This window comes from Phaethon aethereus (assembly GCF_964289735.1).
Source record: "Phaethon aethereus genome assembly, chromosome: 8".
Lineage (NCBI taxonomy): Eukaryota > Metazoa > Chordata > Aves > Phaethontiformes > Phaethontidae > Phaethon > Phaethon aethereus.
Window position 1 is genome coordinate 29322204 of NC_138584.1, and position 21924 is coordinate 29344127.

General features: G+C 41.4%; 1 protein-coding gene across 1 annotated transcript in view; it reads right to left on the reverse strand.

Annotated features, from left to right (window-relative positions):
* Positions 1-21924, reverse strand: part of GLIS1 (GLIS family zinc finger 1) — a gene marked incomplete at its 5' end in the record, with an annotated part of 208545 nt that overhangs the window by 42748 nt on the left and 143873 nt on the right. The window contains one exon of the mRNA XM_082002912.1: positions 278-439. Within this exon, the coding sequence (XP_081859038.1) occupies positions 278-439 (162 nt within the window). The remainder of the gene's footprint in view (positions 1-277; positions 440-21924) is intronic.

The window sequence follows — 21924 nt, forward strand, 5'->3', positions numbered from 1 at the left end:
AAGAACAATGTGAGAGTTTGCTGAATAACTTATTCCTGAGTAACCTTTTCTTGAGTAACTTATTCCTCAGCATGAGTAAGACAGCTGAATTTGCCTGTGATCAAGAATTTTTCATTCATGAGCACATACAACTTAAAAAAAAAAGTACAGTTGCCTATATCTGAGTTTTCTGAGATGCTCCTTGTGAAAAGGAAAAGTCACCCTCCAGTTGCAGAACAGACTGTGTACAAGGACCACTGGAAAATTCAGTGTAACTCCAGTATGAAATCATGCTTACGGTATCCAGGTGCGTTCGCTGATGCTTTGCTCGGTCACTGGAGTTGCTGAAAGCTTTCTGGCAGCCAGGATGCTGACACAGGTATGGCTTCTCCCCAGTATGACTCCGGAGGTGAATCTTAAGGTTCTCAAGCCTAGAAAATGCCTTGTTGCACCCTTCAAACTGAAAAACGTCATAAAAAATCATTGTAAAGTACTATTAAATAAACCATGTATATCCACAATGAGAACAGTGTAAGATCCAGGTTGGACATGCAATAAATCAACCAACATTCAAACATCTGTTGAAATTTATGGATGAAACACAACATTTTGCACTGTTCATTTAATCTGTCACTGAAGACATGTTGTGTAGCTCAATAAAAATACAAAGGTTATAAATATCTCACACGTTCTGTTTGAAGTACTGTATGCTTAAAAACATGGTGTCAGAACATAAAATTTAAAGAACGAACAAGTGTTCTGATGAGTTCTCTTAGATGTTAATTGGCACAGGAGCACTGTGGACAGTAACAATTAGCTGCTACAGAGAGCAAGAGAAGTTATCTGTGGTGGGTAAGAACCTGGTTTCAGATGTCTGAAATACTATACACTGGAGCAGATGAGCAGGACTATTACAAGAAGACCTGATCCATTTGAAGATCAATCCAAAGGAACTCTGCTGTTATTCTGCACCCTTTTCTTTACTAGCTGTATCATCCAGATCTGTTCTCAGCATTTATACAACCAGTAACCTGAGCAATTCTGACTTCTTAAGCACCCGTTTCATTAGAGAACTCAGTAATAAAACGCGGCATAGAGTTCGTTACAAAAGTCACTGTTTCAGTGAATCTGAATAAATAAATAATTAAAATTTCCAGCTACTTGGCCAAGGCAAGGGTGTTTTGCATAGCTCACTGATAAGTTTCAGTGTTACAGACAACAGGCGACTGCAGTGGAAGCACTGTCTCTAAGATGGGCTTCGGCAACTAACTCAGGTGAGCACAAACACATACATACGCACATTCATGCACCAGCAAACCCATAAAATGCACTCATATGCTTGCACATATGCACAAATACTTTTATGCACACATACTCACGTGTGGTGGTGTGCACATACTCTGCCCACTCTGCATTGCAGCTTCATGGCACTGCAGATCTTCTAGTGTCTCTATACAGACAAAACCCTGGCTCCTCTCTGATTCGAGATATCAAAGAATGTATTTGAGAAACACAACCCAATTCACCTTCAAAGCAACACTAACAACAATTTTGAAAGAAGGTTCTGTGTCTTAAAACCACTGTTTCTGGAAGCCAGATTTTTTGGTACGATTCTTGCTCATAAAGAGTGAAATTCTGACCCTCACAAAATTAGTGAGTGCTTTGTCACTTCCTTCTGCTGAGTCAGGAGTTTGTTCAGCAGCTTTCCATTCACTACCTGTGGTTCCTCAGATGGCACCACAGAAATTAGTCTTGCCAATCCCTGTCACATTCTATTTGTTATGCACACACCTTTTATATACATTGATGAGTGCAAACTTCAGTCTCAGCTGTAGCATCCAGCATTGCAGGCAGAAGGATGGGAAGGGAGAGCGGATACAGATGGGAGCCTAGAAGATGCTGTAAACTGGAGGCACCTGATCTCCTGGTGCCTGACAAAGGCAGTTTTAACTACTGATGGACAAAGGTCCATCACAATCCTTCTCAGACCAGTGTGCTTTAAGCATCTCAACAAGTGAACAAAGTGATTTGGATTCTCAAGCTAGCACTTCATTTTGCAGCCTGTGTTCTGTCTTTGGATGCGGATCAGCTCTGTATACTCCAAATTAAGCACGCCAATGCACTCCAACACACAGAGGGTTTCCTGGCAGACTGCAAATTTCTGCCTTTCCCTGCTGCTCATACATGAAAGGATCACTATGGCTTTTACTGCCCTAAGTATTTCACTCCCTGGGCAGATAATTAACCTGTCTGAATGGCATATTTGTGCCTATGTCTGCAGATAACTATCTGATATATATTTCCACCTTTCCCCATCACAACTGCCATGATAGATCTACAGTCACCTGGAGACATGCAGTCTACAGCTTCAGAAGTTTGGGTTTTGGCCATGACTCGCTTCCGAACACTGGAGCTGGTGCAGGGAGGTAGGGGAGTTTTGGAAGTGACCAAGCCACCAAGGCTTAAAAAGAAACAAACTTTCTTCTTAATCATCACTAAAAATCTGGCAAGGGTTTGGAACGAAGCAATCTGAAATGTGCAAATATGCTGAAGTCCATGAAAAATAAAGCAGAGTTTGGCAAATCTGTAGTTCTTGTAAGACATTCCATAAAGCCAGTCTCTGGCAAATGGAGTTAACGTTCTAAGGTCCTAAAGATCACTTGTTTCCAATTTGTTCCCCAGCTTTGCCTCTCCTCTCCTCTCCATCCACAGGGATTAGTATTGTGTCCACAGTGTCACATCATCCCCTTGAAACTAATATCCCTTTCATTTTCAGTTCAATAGACCAGCTCTTCTCAGTTTTACTCACCAATATATAACCACAAGGTAGGGTGAGAATCAGACCCAGAGCCTACAAAATTATTTCACAGCTCAGGTCTGCAACCTCATTCACCCAAATCCCAGGTGAAGAGCAAGACCAAGCTTTTCCCTTCAGTTGTTCATCCTGTCCCCTCATATGAGCCATTCCTTCCCTGCTACCTGAGCAGACTCTCCCCTGACTGTCACAAGTCCCTTCTACATACTCCACTCCTTTCTCTAAAGGATTTTCTGGTTCTCACATACAGGCATCAAAAAACCTAGCCCAGAAGGACATTATATAGCAATGTTCCTTGTTACTGGGTTCTTGGGACATTTTATACCCCATTGTCACCAGAATCACTACAGTGACACTACAACCTGTTCCTTCTTGTCTCCATGTTGTCTCAGGCCTGGAAGACCTGCTAGGTCATTGAAGTAATTTCTCAGCTATAATAATTCAGTCACAAATGGAGGCTCTTGAGCTTCAGAGTGTTTTTCTAATGGATTACCAGTCTCCAGGTCCATATCTACAGTCTAATGCAAAGTAGGAAAGTATGCAGAATAATCCAAACTAATTAAAAGTCCAGCTCCATTCTCATTGATGTCAGTAGCAAAAATGCCAATGGCAAATGTCCTAAACCATCTAAACACAAGCTTAATTTAAAACACATGAAAGCACATATGTTTAAGAGTTTGCTGGATGCTGGATTAGGACTTCAGAAAGAGAAGGAACAGGCCCTACTGTAAATGCTCAGAGCTACAATGTAAGCAGCAACACTCAAAACAGGGGTTTATTATACTTCTGATGTGGTCAACAGCCTTTTTTTGGTACTAACACATAATCCAAAAGTCTGATGCCTTCAGCAGTAAGGTTCCTCCATCACCACATGTGCCTGGAGTTCTCATTTATATTATCATTTCCTAATTTATATTCTTTATATTATCCAACTCTATTAAGCTGGATAACAGATAGCGAGACAGTCGCAATGCTGTGATAAATTCATTCTAAACACATAAGGTGGGAGAATAGACCAGCAAAGAGAATGATATGACTCCAGCACTCCTATTTTCAAGGAGGCAAGGTTGCTAAAGGTAGGGCTGGCTAAATAGGAAAAAAAAATCAATGGAAAAGGAGAGGAGGCTAAGAACCTTGCAGGCAAGTGATGAGAAGATGGGAAGGGGATGTATAAACATGAAGGTGAAAGGCCTGAGAGGGAGGGAGGAAAGGAGTTGGTGCAAAGACCTGACAAGAATGGGGCTGAGAGAATCCACTGAGAGCTGCAGAAACATCTCCACTTTGAAGGACTCCAGGAGAACCTATTTCAACTCTGTTATTTCTTGCTGAATCTGATGACTGTGTCCCTTGCCGTTTTTCCCTGCAAGTCCACATGTGGAGACAGCACTGCTGAGACCAGCTTCCCCAAAGTGGAAGTGTCTCACCTGTACAGTTGTACATGGACAAGATAACTTCAACTGGGTTGCTGAGGAAACTGTGTTAGGATGACTTTGTAAGGTAACTCTTGGGCTTCATTACTACTCATCAACACTTTTAACTCTTCCATCTACCCTTGCTACTTCGAGTGTATTTATATTTATATATACACCAAATAAAACTACTCCTGGACAAACGGGGTGCTCATTCTCCTTCTCAGATAGCCTCCAGGAAGATCCACCAATCCCAGAAGTGTCTCAGCCTCAACTACAAAGAACAAATGTTCAATTTCCAAAGGGGTTTAGGACAGTAAGAGCTATTTGATCAACTCAGAAGGCCACTTAGAGCATCTCCCAGACATCTGGTCCCAATCTGTCACTGCTTAATCCTAGAATCTTAAACATTTTGTTGACGTTTGATGCCTGGGATAACTGTTACAAATGCTGCATGATCCTCAAAGTCTGTAAAAGTCAACAGAGCACTTAAACAAGTTCATCAATAAAAGTAATAATTATATAATTATATTGCAATTACTACTTTTGTCTTTATTGCGAGATTGTTAATATGTGCTTCAGACATTGCTATGCTACAACACATCTGAGCACAGAGAGAGAACAATGCCATACGATTACAGTAAATACTATGATGCAATTATTGGATTTTATAACTACTGTTGCTTTTAGAATAGGGCTTCTACCAGGACAAAATATGTTGTAGAAATTTACGGGACTAAATTAGTTCACTACCATATGGAAATACATATGTTATCTTTATTTTACACTAAAATCTCACTGGAGTGTAACTGCTGCAATATCATGCATTTAAAAGACACATTTATGAAAACACTAAATTCTCTCACAATGATCTAAACACATCACAATTTTCCTAACAAAACAATTTAATCTAATAACTGTAATTGCTTAAAATGTTTCTTTCTTTGCTTTCACATTATACTTTGAATGCACCTGAGAATGTTGCCGTGCAGAAATAACAGCATACTCCCAAGAGGGTTTATATTATCAAATGTTTACCATTTTCATAAGTGTATTTAATCACAGTCATGTCTACAATATCTGTCAGTGGTGCAGATCAGAAGAAATAAAACTATAAACTAAGCAGCTCAGACCATAAGGTGAAGCAATAACTGACATTTTCTTAGGAAATGAGTTATGACTGAAAAAGAGAAGCCTTCACAGTTGTAGTGCTAAATAGGTCCAGTGTGCCATTAGAGAAAGCTCATTAATATACACCTCTGCTCTCTGCTGCAAGATCAGTTAAACAAGCTGCCTTTTATTTATAGACCTAAAAGGGAAAGAGCAGGTCATATTGGCTGCTGACATCTCAGACAGCCTACAGATGGAAAACCCAAAGCATTCCATTCCAAAGCATTTAATACTATCAATAGGAAATCTTACGTCTGGTCAAAACATCTACAAGCCTTATGAACATTGTGAAATGTTCTTTCTTCCCAACTGATTATAAAATTGCAAAAATTTTATTGAAAAACATGTTATGAGAAAAAGGATCCTGTGAGGATATGTACCCCTTCTGGAGGGGAGGGAATAGTTACACCACTCTTTAAATAGCATCAATGTTTTAGAGCACACCGAGTCTAATGTTGGGGACATGGCAGGAGGCATATGAGGCTCCAAACTGTTAAGAATGTCAGTAACTTAAGCACACGAGTTGGTTCACCCAACACAAGAATCAAAATATCTAATTTGGGGCTTTGTTTTTTCTAGTTGACTCCTGATCAGATTAATTTTTAATTCTCTATTGTCAGATTAATTTTTAATTCTCTATTGTAGCTACAGTGTAAAGCCCTGATCCTGCAAAAACCTGCTCATGAGTAACATGACTCACGCAAGGAGTTTTATTAAACTCAACAAAACTGTACGTGTACATAAAAGTAACCCATAGGACTGAGCTCTCAACTTCCTAAAGAATCCCAGTTCATATGGCCAGTTTACAAATTCAAATTGTTAGAAATTGCTTTTTCCCCTTTCTCGTAACAAAATAATGGAAGATACCTGTAACAGAAAAAGGATATGCCAATTTCTATGGGTTTTTTTGAAGTCTGAACAATTTATGTTTGCAAAGTGACACTTCTACATGATATTTCATTTGAGTTGTGGGAAAAATTGCTTGTACTTGTTTTATTGTTTGTAAATTTATGGCTTTAGCCAAACTATTGTAAAATTGCTGTTGTGTAGAAGAAAAGGTAGAAAGCTTCAGAACAGGAAAAAGAAAAGATCTAGAAACGTAATGCAATACATCCTTCATGTTGTTGTGTTTTAGGGTAATTACAGCCAACCATTTGACATCAACACATTGTGCACCAGCAATTCATTTTTCTTGATGCTGTTAGACAGGCTGCATATTTCCTAATTAACATGACACTGGGAAATATTAATACACTGAAAATCCTGGAGGAGCTGTTTGATCAGCATATGTCACTGAACAAGACTTGTCTCTTTTATTTCAATTTTATGAATCTTATAAGCCCCTAAGTCTGCATTCCTGAACCCCCCTCTGGCAGTACCAGGAGTTATGGGTACACGAGGAATGCAGACCTGGCCCACGCAAGGCCTAACAACAGACTCATTTAAGTCATGAGGGTTTCAAGAGCAACCAGGTCTGACTCTGCATGGGAGGTGATTTCCACACCCAGACAGAGTTCTCTGACTGCAAAATCCAGCCACCTGCCTGCCAACATCCCCTGAGATGGGACTGCTCTGCTCTCACTGTACTGTCTAAAAAATGAACGGCCTCGTTGTTTGAGCTCTCTAAGTCCCAGGAGAATGGCAGGTCTGTCCAGCATAAGGTCAGCAGCTAAGAGGTCAGCAGTGGGACACATCCTGCTTGGTAGATACCCGTCCCTCTCCCCTGACTAGAGAGGTGGCCTAAATTTGGCTTCTGTGTTTTGTTTGTTAAAGATAGTTTTACCTGTGTTCCTGAGTATATCTGGCATTAAATGTGAGTTTTGCCAATCATCTCTCAAGGTCTGCTGTCATACTGAGTGCAGAGGACCAGCTCAACCGGACAGACACCGAGTCCTAGCCTGTCTCTAAGTAGCACTGGCATGTCTTGTCTCTCAAAAGTCTTGCTCATGTAATTATAAATTATCATCTGTCAAGAAAAGGTTGAATGTTGTTCAAAGCACTGAAATATTCATAGATATATTTCTTCTAGTACCTGCAGGTCAGACACTTCAGTGAGCTAACAGCTTTCCATACGTTTTCCAGCAAAGTCCAAAATACCTGGGAAACTATCAGAGCATTCTATCATTTTCATAAGACCCCATCGCCAGTCTTAAAATTCTTTTTAGTAATCCTTCTTTAATCAAGTAGAAGGATAAACATTTGTCAAAACATGGGTACTTGCATTTATTTGCTGCAACGTATGAGAATGAACCAGGAAAGTTAGGGATATCTTAGTAAGGTATCAGCAGCATGACAGCCACAAATTTTGCCATAAGGTTTTGCTAAAAATGTCATTTGGAAACCAAACAATTTTCTGAAACTTCATCACAGTTGGACTGAATGCAGTATTATGGCTTGCAGGCAAAAATAACATTGCATGGAACAACATTTTAAAAAGCAAAATGCAAAATTCATACGGTCATGTAATAAGCAAAGACGACACCCCTCCCAAAATCTACATGTCAGTCCCTTTTATTTCCTCACATGTAATTGGGAAACTACTATTTATTTGTGATTTTTTGAATAGCTTGCAAGCTATTCAAAATTAAAGGACATCACACAATCCAAGATTTTCTGCTCCAATATCTAAAGCCAGATCTGCTCATTTCAGGGACAAAAATTAAGATTGAACAAAATCAATTAAAAACCTTCTCCAGCTGTGCCAGCAAAGAACCACAAATAAAATTAAAATGCTTCCCTCCAGTTATTTTAGATTTTTTTAAAATAAAAAAATATAGTCTTACTACACGTACTTCAAAACTTTGTTCTTCTGGATCACTAAGTCATTGTCTAACCTCGCTTTCCAAGGAAACATTTAAATTCTAGTTTGCATCTAACATATCACCTACTTACACCTATCTCAGCTGAAACTTTACTGAAATTCTGTCTTATGCTCTTGCTTGTATCTTTGCATTTTGGCCCACGTTTTAGTCACATCTTTAAACAACAGATTGTGCTTTTGGTCTGGGGGGCCAGTTACCCTGCAAACAGTTCTGTACAGAATGCATTTCACTGACATGCAAGATGGAATAGGGGCTCATAATTTACTTACAGGTATAAGAGTTTGAAAGTTTGGAATGAAGTATTAACTTGCTTAAGATAATGAATGCATCCCCAGGACAAGAACAGAATCCATTTATGTGGACTAACCCATTAAAAAAAAAAAAAAATTAAAGAGAGGACAACAAGGAAAAAAGTCATTACAAAAAGAAAGAAAAAAAAAAAACCTCCCCAAAACTTATGGCTGATTAGCATAGCGTAGCATCTTAAAAGGCCAAAATACCACATGTGTGGCATGTTACAAAGGAAGATTAAAATAAAGGAAAAAATATCCAGAGAACCATGAAGTCTGAAAACATCTGGAGTTTTATAGTAACAAGGAGGAAAAAAATCAAAAACATAATTGAAAAAAGTCCACTGTGATACATTATTGTACAATAAAGCTTAATAGAATTGAAAGGAGAAGAGATGAAAAGGCAAAATAAGGGGGGGAAGAGATAAAAGAACAAGAAAAGGCATTTATATTTTAAAGATGTCATTGAGGGTTTTTATCCCAGTTATTAAAAATTACACACCCTGCTTCTGTAAGCTGTTCCTGTAATGTGTTGAGCACTCTCTTTCAGCATTGGACATTCACGCATGCTGGGGAATTCATCAGCCCTTTTGTACCCGGGGTAGGGGCACTTTTCACTCCCAATTCTTTGCAAGACATCTGCAAAGAGAATGGCAGAGAAACTGCCCATCCTGGTTTACATTCTGAATCAAATGGGAGATTTGAAGAGAGGCAGGACAAACATGTAAATTAAAAATGCTTGCTAAAAACAATGCACACATTCAGGAATTAAGCAAACAATCTTAAACTGTTACATTGGTATCAGACACTAGGATCAACTGCAATTGAAATACTCTCAATGTATTCACTAACAATCATTTGTATGGAAAAGTGAAATTAAAAACTTCCCTCTTTTTTTTGTATTTTTCTCTTTTTCTAATGAATGAGTAAAGGAAGAATAAAACCTGCACATAGTCCAGTCTGCCTTTGTAACATGCCAACAGTGTGTCTATAAACAGGAAGGGTTTCCAGTGTACGACAAGCATGAACATCCTGGATTAGGTCTGTGCTCTGTCTGTCCCCAGTCGCAGGAAGTTTTAAGACCAGCATGTGCCAAACCCTGTCTGTAACAAATACGGTGTAATCTGGCAACAGTGAGTATCCATCCTAACTTCCCACTCATTCCCCAAATTACTACTTTTATTTTTAATCCTGGGAAACCCAGCTCATATCTTTGCAAAGACCAATAAATAAATATGTTTTACAGTCATAGCTTGTCACATGCCACCGCAGCTAACAAAGTAGCTCCTGTCCTTGGCAGATCAAACGAAGGAGGATCCTGTTGGGTGAAAACTTATCTACTGTCTACTTATCTACTGGCTACCACTAACTAAACCAGTCAACCGCAACCAAATTCTCTCTTAGAAAAGATTAAAATTACCAGCAAGGTAACTCTCCATCTACCTATGTGGTTTTTGTTGCAAATACAACTTTTTGTATGTTATATGTTCAACATCGATCATTAATTTTCCTCACAAAATCTGTTTTACAAAGTGGATCACTTTATTGCTGGGTTTTTTTCTTGTTTTAGATAGGGTGGTGCTTTTTTTCCTAAAAGGCACTGTCCTCCTCATACTCTACCGGTATTCATTTCCGCATACACGTAATGGAGCTTTTCTATCAAATTGTTGTTTCTAAAGGTCAGTTAAGAAGAATAAAGTTTCCTTGCAAATTAACAACAAGCTGCATGAAATTTTCAACACTGGATGAATCTTGGCACAAAGTGGTAAGAAGGACAAACAAATTTCTCCAAGGTTCCTCTTGGCAAGGGAATAGACAAATTGGTGGGATTTTCCATGCTCAGATAGGCTCCTGCTCTTTTCTAGGCCATGCTGGGCCAATTTGAATATTTATACATGAAGACCAGGGTTCCTGTAATCCAAGGAAGGCAAGGCAAGAGATCTGCTAAGATGTATGTGATTATGTCCAACAGTTCCTTGCATGTGTAGAGCTGAGCTTTGGCAAAGAGCCCTACAAGAGCTGCTGGTGAACCACCAGGAGAGATTGTGCAATGTGGTGGGAACTTGTTATCATCTCAGAATTAGTTACTTTATTCTGCTTTCCGTCATGCTCTAGTTGTGGAGCAGAACCTCAAGAGACATGGCTCCCTCCTTTGCCCACCGACCTGTTCCAGCCACGCTACACCAGAATTCCACAGGGTGACTTTACACTGGGAGAGCTAGAGGGTAACAACATGGAGAAGAATAATCTTCCCTTTCTGAGAGAACAATCTCTCTTCCCTACAAATGAACTTCTCAGTTTACCCAAAGTCACAGAATCACAGAATCATTAAGGTTGGAAAGGATCTTCAAGATCATCAAGTCCAACCATTAACCCAACACCACCATGCCCCCTAAACCATGTCCCAAAGCACCACATCCACACGTTTTTTGAACACGTCCAGAGATGGCGACTCCACCACCTCCCTGGGCAGCCTGTTCCAATGCTTGGCCACCCTCTCAGTGAAGAGATTTTTCCTGATATCCAATCTAAACCTCCCCAGTCGCAGCTTGAGGCCATTTCCTCTCGTCCTGTCGCTGGTTACTTGGGAGAAGAGACCAACACCCACCTCACCACAACCCCCTTTCAGGTAGTTGTAGAGAGCGAAAAGGTCTCCCCTCAGCCTCCTCTTCTCCAGACTAAACAACCCCAGCTCCCTCAGCCACTCCTCATCAGACTTGTGCTCCAGACCCCTCACCAGCTTTGTTGCCCTTCTTTGGACACGCTCCAGCACCTCAACGTCCTTCTTGTAGTGAGCGGCCCAAAACTGAACACAGTATTCAAGCTGCGGCCTCACCAGTGCCGAGTACAGGAGTACAATCTCTTCCCTACTCCTGCTGGCCACACTATTTCTGATACAGGCCAGGACACTGTTGGCCTTCTTGGCCACCTGGGCACACTGCTGTCAACCAGCACCCCCAGGTCCTTTTCTGCCAGGCAGCTCTCCAGCCACTCCTCCCCAAGCCTGCAGAAGTGCATGGGGTTGTTGTGACCCAAGTGCAGGACCTGGCGCTTGGCCTTATTAAACCTCATATAGTTGGCCTCTGCCCATAGATCCAGCCTGTCCAGGTCCCTCTGCAGAGCCCTCCTACCCTCCAGCAGATCAACACTCCCACCCAACTTCGTGTCATCTGCAAACTTACTGAGGGAGCACTCGATCCCCTCATCCAGGTCATTGATAAAGATACTGAACAAGACCAGTCCCAGAACTGAGCCCTGGGGAACACCACTTGTGACCAGCCGCCAGCCGGATTTAACGCCATTCACCACAACTCTCTGAGCTCGGCCATCCAGCCAGTTCTTTACCAAAAAAAGAGTACACCTGTCTATGCCACGAGCCGCCAGTTTCTCCAGGAGAATGCTGTGGGAGACGCTGTCAAAGGTTTTACTAAAGTCCAGGGAAACAACATCCACAGCCTTTCCCTCATCCACTAGGTGGGTCACCCGGTCATAGAAGGAGATCAGGTTGGTCAAGCAGGACCTGCCTTTCATGAACCCATGCTGGCTGGGCCTGATCCCTTGGTTGTCCTGCTAATTAATCTTAGTCTTGCAGTGTCTTCATTTCATCTTGCTTGGCCATGTTCATTACATGAAGGAAAAACCATGAGATGTATTTCTAGGAAAATGGCTTCAAGACCTCACCTGTTTTAAAGGAAGTCAGTATGCTGGCTTTGCCAAATTCAAATCAGCGTCTAGGCTTGGTTAGGCACCGGGTTGTTGGAAAAGCCATGTTTTAGAGTTTGGAAATACAATTCTTTTTCTTGTATTTTGTAAAGGACTGCCATGCTTCAGCTGAGCCGCAGCAATGGTCCATACCTAAGCTTCTTCTCTCTGGTAAATCCGATATAATGTTATGCCTTCTGTTAGGGGCGCTCCTATTACCTCACACTTCCATGCACTAAGTGCATGTGCTTCAAGAGTTACAGTGGCTTGTGCACACCAATCTGTGAAGTGATTATATTGGATTCTGTGCCTATGGCTCCAAAGGAGATGTTAAAATCAAGATTTTGCTAACAAACATCCCAAAGTCCATTGCTACTTTTCACTCATGGTGACTTACTACATCCTAGCACACTGAACGAGTGTGGGTAGTTACAATCTTCACCAAACCCTGCTCCAGTTTGAAGTGGTGGAGTTGCCTTCTAAAGTCTATTGTGAAGATGAGCTCTCTGCTGAAGAGCAGACGGCGTGGCAGCAGTGCCAGGTCCCTTCATTCTCTATAGCACTGTGGGATCCTTTGGATAAAAGGCAGTATAGCAATGTTCTTTTCTGAATAGCACTTAATGTTTTCCCACAGTCTTATTGTTTACAGGGAGTTTAGCAAGTCACTTCACTAATTTAAAATAGATTGTATCCCACATGGGTGGATAACAATAACACATATTGGTGAATCATATGGCTTTCAAATGATATGTATGAAAAAGAAGTGCTACACATATTGTCTGAAATTTTATTGTGTGAAACCACAGCACTTAGCTCCCTACCAGCTGTGTCAACAATTCAGTGTAATAAACTAATACAATTGTAGAATAACAGCAAGGTTAGTTCTGAAAAATGAAAAGCCAAGCCTAAAAAAAAGCAACAAGAAAATGTAAATAAATACAGATGAACACCAACTCAGGTGGGAATAACCAGCCTTGCAAATTATGTGACCTTATGAAATTTAGGTTCCTTGGTTATAGGTTGCCTAAGAGGAAAAGGGATTATACAGATTAAATCATTTTTAAAAGGCAAGAAGAGCAGGTTTTGATATCTGAGGAAACTGGTGTATTACACTTAGACTGTACAACCACTGCGAAGCGTCCTATCTTACTACAAACTACATATGCAAGGTCAGCTTTAAAATGAAAGAAGAGTAAGAAACCTTCCTGGACTTTGCTTCCTAGATTCAGATCAGCCTCATATCCATGCCGACTCGTTCATACAAGCTGCTTTACACACATGACGTAGCTCCCGAGAAGGACGCTGCCAAAGGACATTCCTGACATACTTGACCAATAGCAGTCCCTGTAGAGGAATGGCTGAATGAGCCAGGCTCAAATAACAAAGGTTTCATATTTTGCTGTCTCACATAATTTTTAATATGCTGCTAAATAAATAAATAAATAACTGAATGAAATACATTTTCTAAGACAGTATTTTGAGGGAAAACTGGAAATGGAACTCAACGGAAATAGGCTTTAAATTGAAATGTTGAAATGTAGCCCAGAAATGACAAGAAAATTAAATCTCTTTTTTTCCTGAACCCCAATAAAAGAGTCTTAAACACTCTCGGTAGACCACAGTTTTGAAAGAAATGAAATTATGTTATTGTCACGCATGATTATCCAACATTTAGAAGGTATCTGCAAGGTTTTCCTGAGAGTTATACCTCCATCCCATAACCTAGCAGGAAACCACAATCACTTCTGTACCTTACGTGAAGGACTTTGAAATGAAAGTGCCTCAAAATCAAATATAAGCAGCTTTCAACATATGCATTTAATCTTCCTAGGTTAAGAAACACCCTGTGGCCACCACACTAAAGAACTGAAAACGTAAATTGAAGAAATTATATCCATATGATTAAGTAAGATTCTTAAAGAGAAACATGTTGTTAAGTACTTCATTGAGAATAAAATGAAATGCAGTAAAATAGAAGCTATTTGGAATAAATCACTGACGCACATGCTTTCTATGCAAAATGGCAGCATTCAGCTCTGAGTGGACATCTGGAGAAAATTAGCATTATGTTGAGAATAATATAAAATTAAAACATTTAGTTTCAGCTTCTAAAATTAAATATAAAATCGGAGACCAATACTGTGTTGGACAGCTCGCCTTGTGACTCTGATAGCAAGAGTTTATTTCGTTTTTAAAGTTGTTTATGCCTCCTGTCACTGTTCCTGGAGCCCTGACACACCCGGATATTATCTGTGCAAACAGCATCAGGCAGAGCAGTTGTATCTTGAAATGTGCTGCCGAGTCCTGCATTGGAGGTTCAGTGGGCCAAGCAGCTTGGGTAAAACAAGAGGAAATGACCCAAAATTATAGGCAGAACTCAGACCACACCCAAGCCAAACCTCGCAGGGCCTGAGTATGTTTCATTTTTACATTTGCATGCTGACTCTACACTTTCTGGTTTTGGAGAGCATCCAGAGTTGATGTGTTGAAGGTGCTAGATGACTTCAAGTCCTTGTGGGACTTAAGCCATGTTGCGTTCCTCCTGCCTGCTGCTGAAGCTACTCAATTCACATGAGGTCTGACAGGGCCAACCGGGAAGCTCTCCCAGCTCCTACTGAGGTGAGGGAGAGAAGACTCTGCTCCTGGTAGGACCTGCCCTATTTGTTTCAGGGACATAGGCTGTGCAGGAGGCTATCACACAGTTCCCTATTTCCAAACCCAGAGAAAGCTTCTGTCCCTGTTCCTGTCTCTACTATGTGCCAACTCTAGGCACTTAAGACAGTCAATCATTTGTACTGCTCTTCCTCTCACTTCCTAGAGAGATTAACCAGGATAAAGGAGGTGTATGGGGCTGTAAGTCTCTATAATCACTCTCTTCCACAACTGGGTCCTCTCTGTCACTTAAGGGTAAAGGCAGCTGCCTTCAGCCTTGGGCTTGCCACAACTGCATACCTGGCCCATCCACCTTGGTCCTGAAGCAGGAAAAAAACCAAAAGAGTGCCTCTGCTTCCTCGGGGTGCCAGGCTCAGCACTTGCCAAGACACAAACTTCAGGGGACAGCTAACTTTTCTCCTGGACATCTTTTTAGATGTCCCATTTCAGTGCTCTGTTCCACACAGCTTTCCAGAAGTTACTGTCTTATAAAACTGTCCATCTCCTACTAGGCAAAACAGCTACTAGCAACAACAGTTCTGAAAAACTCTGTAGCCAGAAGCCATTAGCATCCCTAGTACACTTTTGAACAGCTGATGCCTGGTTTAAGGAGCCATGCTTGCTACTGGCTCCATGCCAAGCACCCCTACTGCTCCTGTCTGCTTGTGAAATCTACCTAAGGGATCACTTTTGATCTGCCAGCAGCCAACAGTGTGAACTGAGACAATTGGGTGTCTAGGAAGTGCTGGACTGGAAAGACAGTGCAGTGCAACGGATATGACATGAAGCTCAGCTGTGGGAGATTCGGTGTTCGACTATGTTCTGCAATTGGGTGACCTTAAGCAAATCACTTCATCTCCTGCGCGCAGCCTAGTCCTTCGTGCTTTCTGTCTATTTGTACTGAAATGCCTACTGAGCAGGGACTGTGCAACACCAAGAGCCTCATAAGATGCTTTTGGAGCATCCTGAACTCATCAGTCACTGCTGTAAAGCCACTGAGCCAGCAGCAGTCCTCTGGAGAATCAGGCCTTCTGGCAGAAGATACCATAGCGCTGGAGAGAATGCCAGACACATAATCATCTTCAGGTAGTTTGCTGATGCACCTTTATGCTTTGAAATACTCTCCTAGATGTTTGAAGAAAATAACGTCAAACAAGCAACCAGCATTCACTTTATATAGCATAAAAAATAAGGTCTTTATAGTATAGTTTATCTCCTTTCCGATATATTTGGGAACATGCCAACCTTGCCACCTGTTCCTGGACTTCCTTTAAGGTAGCCCCGTCTTTCAACATGAAGCCTAAATTGGATGTGCACAGACTTGCTCCTGCACTTTGCAATGTAAACACCTGCACATATGTTTTAAATAGTCTCACACCTCTATATGTAAAATTTCAGACACCTGTGAATTTGCTTTAAATAGCCCCACTGGGTTTTGTGGATGGAGAACAACTTCCACGTGCAGATGAATAAGGTTATTTCAAGGGCATAGGCAACGTACAGCCTCCAGTCTGAGTACATACTATACTGCATTTCCAAATTTAAAGCAAGGCTTTAAACACTTGTCCTCTCTGTGACTCATTAATCATCTACAAAATGGGGATATGAATACATTTGTGTCTCTCTGGATTGTATTGAGCCTTAATTCATTGGGTTTTAATTCTCTAAAGTGCCTTGAGATCTTTGCATTGAGTGTGCACTCCACAGGCAAGAATAGCCTCAGTCTTGCTCTTCATACAGCTGCACAGGAAAGGCTAATTATCATTGGTCTTAGGCTACACTGCTTTGTGATTGTTCTGAAGAAAACTTTCTTTCCCTGTCTCTATTTTAAGCCTGAAAAGATACTGCTGTTTTTTATTCTACCAGCACCTTGACATCAGATCCTCACAGATGATTTCTTATTCCAAAGTGTTGGCCTGGTTTGACCCATCATTTTACTCACACAGAATTTCGATAAACACTTTCATTATGCTTTTCCAAACGATTCTCTATATGAATAAAGGCTGGGAACTCTGAATTAATCTACAGAACGTCTTTTTAAATCCCTACCTTTCCTCTTACATTTCTTCTTCAGTCACCTCATAAATGAGCAAAAAATAAGATGGTCCGTTTATTTTTCTGTTTAAGACATGAGTTCTGGAGTAAACTTGCTTTGACTTCACGGTGATCTATGTGACCACAATGCTTCTTTGAAAAGGATAATAAACTTTGGCATTTAATGAATGATTAGTACTTTTCCAAAACCTACCATTATTTTTTTAAAATGCCATGTCCTTTTCTCCTTCCCCAGAAGAAAGTCCAAAACAACCCCAACTTTCCATATGCAAACACACACATATTTTAATGACAGTGAGGAAAGTTTTGCAGGGAGAAATAGTACCTTGCATTAGACCAACTAATACACTTGAAAAAGAGAGACAAGCTCACAGCACAAAAGCCCTTCTTTGCATGTAAAACTCTCTCCAGACTGAACACAAAGAATTGTAGCTAGAGACTAACGAAAAGATACATGCATCAAATTTCTATGCTGCTCTATCTATGAAGAGGTCTAATGAGCAACAGGGCCTTTGTGGTGTATCTACACTAGCCTGAACAACGAGTAGCATGAGTTCACTTCTGCCTTTCAGAACACATCATTAATTCAAACTCAGGCCACCACAGCTGGGCCAGCGAGCTTCCAGCTGTGGAGCAGGCCAGAGCAAGGGCTTCCTAAACAGGCCCTACATAGAGCACAAGCATGCCATAGACCCAAGATGACTGCTGACACAGCCATCCTCTAGGGTGGAATGGGTATGCCTTGCCTTGGAAAGGAGGCCACTTAAAGAGAGCCTCTGCCTAGCACTGCTCTACTTTCTTTTTTACTTTTTAACCTTGGGAGCAGGGAGATTTTGTGGATCCTTCCTACTCCAACCCCTCTCCCACTGGTTGCAATCCTGGAAATGCCAGGGCCCATGGGAATGGAGAGATACAGCCTTTCTTTCTATCCAAACAATTCTGGATCAATGTTTTGTATGGAGAAAACAAACTCAGGTTCCTCCTTGTGAGCTTTCTGTGTTCTTTTCTCGCTGTCAGAAGTGGGCATATGAAATAAGAACTCTTTAAATTTAATCTCGGAGGCTGGTGCCTTTTAAATTAGCCCCTAATTACGGAGAAGCTGAAGAGCAAACAGGCGAATGTGCAGTTGGAAAACGTACGCAAGGAAAATAAAAGGGGTATGAGTGGTGGGCCTACTAGTCTTGCCTGTTGCCATGATTTTTATGTACACATGACCTCACATGATATGACATCAACAGTACAGGACTGTCCTCTCTGCACTGAATGTCTTCAAAACATTCCCGGCCTGAGAAATTTATCTCTAAAACCACTCACTAGCATGAGCCTTTCGCATAGCCTAAAACAGGGACTTCCCATACAGTTGTGATTCTTCCAAATAATGAGTAGCATAACAGGTTACAAAGCCCTTGTACATGTGACCACACACACAACTGCTGATGCATGCATGCATTAAACAACTCTCTTGAACTGCTGGGGAAACTGCATTGCCCCCTTCAGTAGAAAATCTTCATAGAAGACTGCTGTAAAAGCTGAGTTTTGAGCTACTGGCTGGCAGTCTGCTCCAGCAATACAGAGGACTTGGGTTCAAAACAACACAAATACCATCCCTAGCTGAGACAGGGGGCCTACAGTTCAAAACTTCTCCACTAGCTATGTGACCTAGGCTTAACTGCCATTAAAGCATAGCCAGAGTGACAGACTCCTAAAGTTCAGAATGGCTCATCACCGTTAGGAATGCCTCCTAATCCTCACCGGGAGCCAGTACCTGTACACAGCCAAATAATCCACCTCATCAATCTCCTGACATTTTCCAACCAAACCAGCCAAGTAAAAGAGCTACCCAGAAATCACTAAGGGACAACCTAAGGGTTTCTATACACTTGAGGTGCAAGGTTACCTTCTGTGAGGCTTCTTGCAGGGTAGATGAAAATACTGACTTCAAAAAAGCTGGACTACTATTTTTAAAAAGGAGATAAAAGGTGACTTCTTGAACAGCCTCTAAAATAAAGATCTAAGAGAAAATATAATGGAATCTTTTCTTCTGTCTGGCACAGGAAGAACAAAAGGGCATGCAATGAAATTAGAAGATGGCAAATTTAAAACTGAGTAAAGGGAATACTGATTCACAGAACATGGGAGATTTCAGAGTTTGTTGTTGTGAGGAACTGGTGTGGAGAGAAAGTAAAACTTAGAAAACTTTTGGATCAATGCATGTGTAGCAAGACTATTCAGACCTGTCAAAGTTCAAGCAAACAGTATGGAAAGGATATTAAGCCTCCTGCTTCTGGGCTTACCACCACTCTCTAACGTTTAGAGGAGTACTATGTGATCACATCTGTCTATTCCAATTTTCATACCTGTTGTGAAGCATTTGCTGCTGGCCACTATCACCTGTTGTAACACTAGGTATCTGTTGTACTATTGGGTTTCTTACCCACTGTTGATGGGAGACAGATCACAGACTTCTCAAAGTCACGTTAACCAGCCATTCTGGCAGGGTACCTCTTAGCCACATTTAGACAAGAAACAGCTAGTTGTCTCTGTCACTGATATCCTCCTCATAAACACTGAGGCAAAGAGGCCTTCCACATGACTGATCCTCTTCGTCCTCAGACAGCTGCCCAACACAGCTGGGATATGCTGCCATCACGTTCCTCCTTATCGACCATTAGGAGGTCCTAGAGAACAATAAAATTAGGAGAGCTCCTGAGGAGGTAAGGCTTAAGAGGCCTAACAAACAACCAGGTCAAAAAGATGGAACTGTGAATTCTGTGGCACCTCCGAGTTGAACAGCTGAAGGCAGGACAAAATTTGAACTCAACTGCGTGGAGAAAATAAGGTTTGGAAGGACAAAGAAGAGAATGATGACCAGAAGGGCAAGACCAAAGCCTGACTGTGTTGGAGGGCAGGGAAAGACAGGGTGTGGGGTGATAAAATCTAATTATTTCAGCTACGCAAATGGAGCAGTTAGGTCTCAAGAGTCAACTGCAATCACTATCTTGATTTCACTGTGGTGTCACCAAGAAAAACAGAACAGCACAGAAAAGCAAGATGGGAAGCAGAACAAATGCTGAGCAACCCATGTGGCAGACTGTGCCCACTGAACAGAAAAGATTTTAAAATTAGAGCCCAGGATTGGGACAAAAGAAATGATAGAAAGGGTACAAGATATTCCTTCTGCCTCTGAATCCTGTTTAGGATGAATAACGTGTTACTGATTTTGATGCATGAACCTAGTTCTGCTTAGGATCAACCAAGTCCATGTACCAAAATACCCATGTCAGGCAGCACAAAACATACCCCAATTTTTTGTTATTTTGTTTGGTTCTCCATTGACATTTTTTACCATGACTAACACACGATTTTCCCTCAAAACTTACCATGACAAAAATCACAGCTCTTAAACATAAGAGTACAGCCCGCAGGCTCTCTCAGTTAAAGCACGCCCTGGCACAACAACAGCATGGAGGACATACTCAGCCACAAAGGATTACGTCAGCAGATTACCACAGACATATTTGTGCACTCACCCTTAAAAGCCACACGCACCAAACTTTGGCAAACAATGTCAATAGGAAATGACCCTTCATCAGGGCACAGAAAAGATTTGGTCAACTGAGGAGAACCTCTAGGAGCATGGGGTAAAGTCATCTTCTCCCCTAAGCTGGCCTTTCCCTGCAAATCAGCAGAATCGTCACACTCCAAGGCAAATGAATCAGATCAGTGGGTTTGGGCCTTAATTAAGCTTGCAACCATTTCTTAGAGTCCTTTCCCCCTGCATTAAAAATCAGTTTTCTCAGCATATAAAACATTCTTGGCATAGGGTAGAAAAAAGAAAGGGAAAAGTGTATTTATGTAGTCATGGCTGGAAGGGTACCTTCCCACAGCAGTATCTGTAAGGAATATTTTGTATTATCTCTAGTTGCCTTGGAGACACTGTGCCAACCTGATGGGCCAGTTATGACTTCAGCTGTGACCTCTTAAACTGAACCACAAAAATGCAATGCATTTGGGCATTACAGCGTATCCATCTAGCTTGCTATGGCATTACCATGCCCTCTGCTCTCTTCTCAGATCACTGTGAATTTGAATGATCCTTGTAATTTGGATCTCATCTTTCTTTCCTACAGGGCGTTCAATGGCATGGTCCCATCATGTATTAAAAAAAAAAAAACCCACAAACCACCAAACCTGACCAGGGTGCAAAGAAGTCTTTGTTAGGGAGGTTCACTTCTCCAGATAATAAAAAAATCCACCCAACACTCCAGGAGCAAATGAGAACAGAAAACCGTTCTTCCCAAGACCATTTCAGAGCTATTCTGCAATTCCACCAGCACAGCTACCTCAGACAGGGGTGACACACAGAATGCTGGCCTCTCTCTGAAAAGCCATCAGCAACAGGTCTTCTCTGAAAAACCGCAAGCTGGAAACAGCAGTATCCCACTCCAAAGATCTGCTCCTTGTGCACAACCACCATGTTCCTCTTCCCATCACCTGAACTACTGGTTTCAGAATGGACTGACAATCGGCTGCAAGGCAGGCCGGCTCACCTCATGGACCTCAAAGGCAGACAAGGCTCAATGGCAGCATCAGGCAGCTGTAGCTTGCTGGTCTGATTTGACCAAGAGAACTTTCTTCACAGTGATGAAGAAGAAACAGCTCAGAGTGAGTGTGCTGCCAAGCTTAATAGTAGGAAGAAATTATTTTGCTTTTACCAAAAGCATGTAATTGTTGTATCCATTTACAGGTTCTTCTGAAAAGCCACCTTTTTTTCCTCCCCCAAGCAAAACAAGTTTTGTGAATCCTTTCTTGTTTGAACAGTCAAGTTACTCAGCTCTCCCATTTCAGACCGACAAAGATGAATTGGGTGCTAACTCACAGGACTTCTCTCTTCTTCTGTGCGTAAACCCACTGACAAATAGCCCAGCACAGGAAGGGTGCTATAAAAAAACCCACAAAGTCCAGTGGTCCACACACAATGGCAACAAAGCTAGGCTCTCACCACTTCACCTGGGATATTCTGCCTTTTT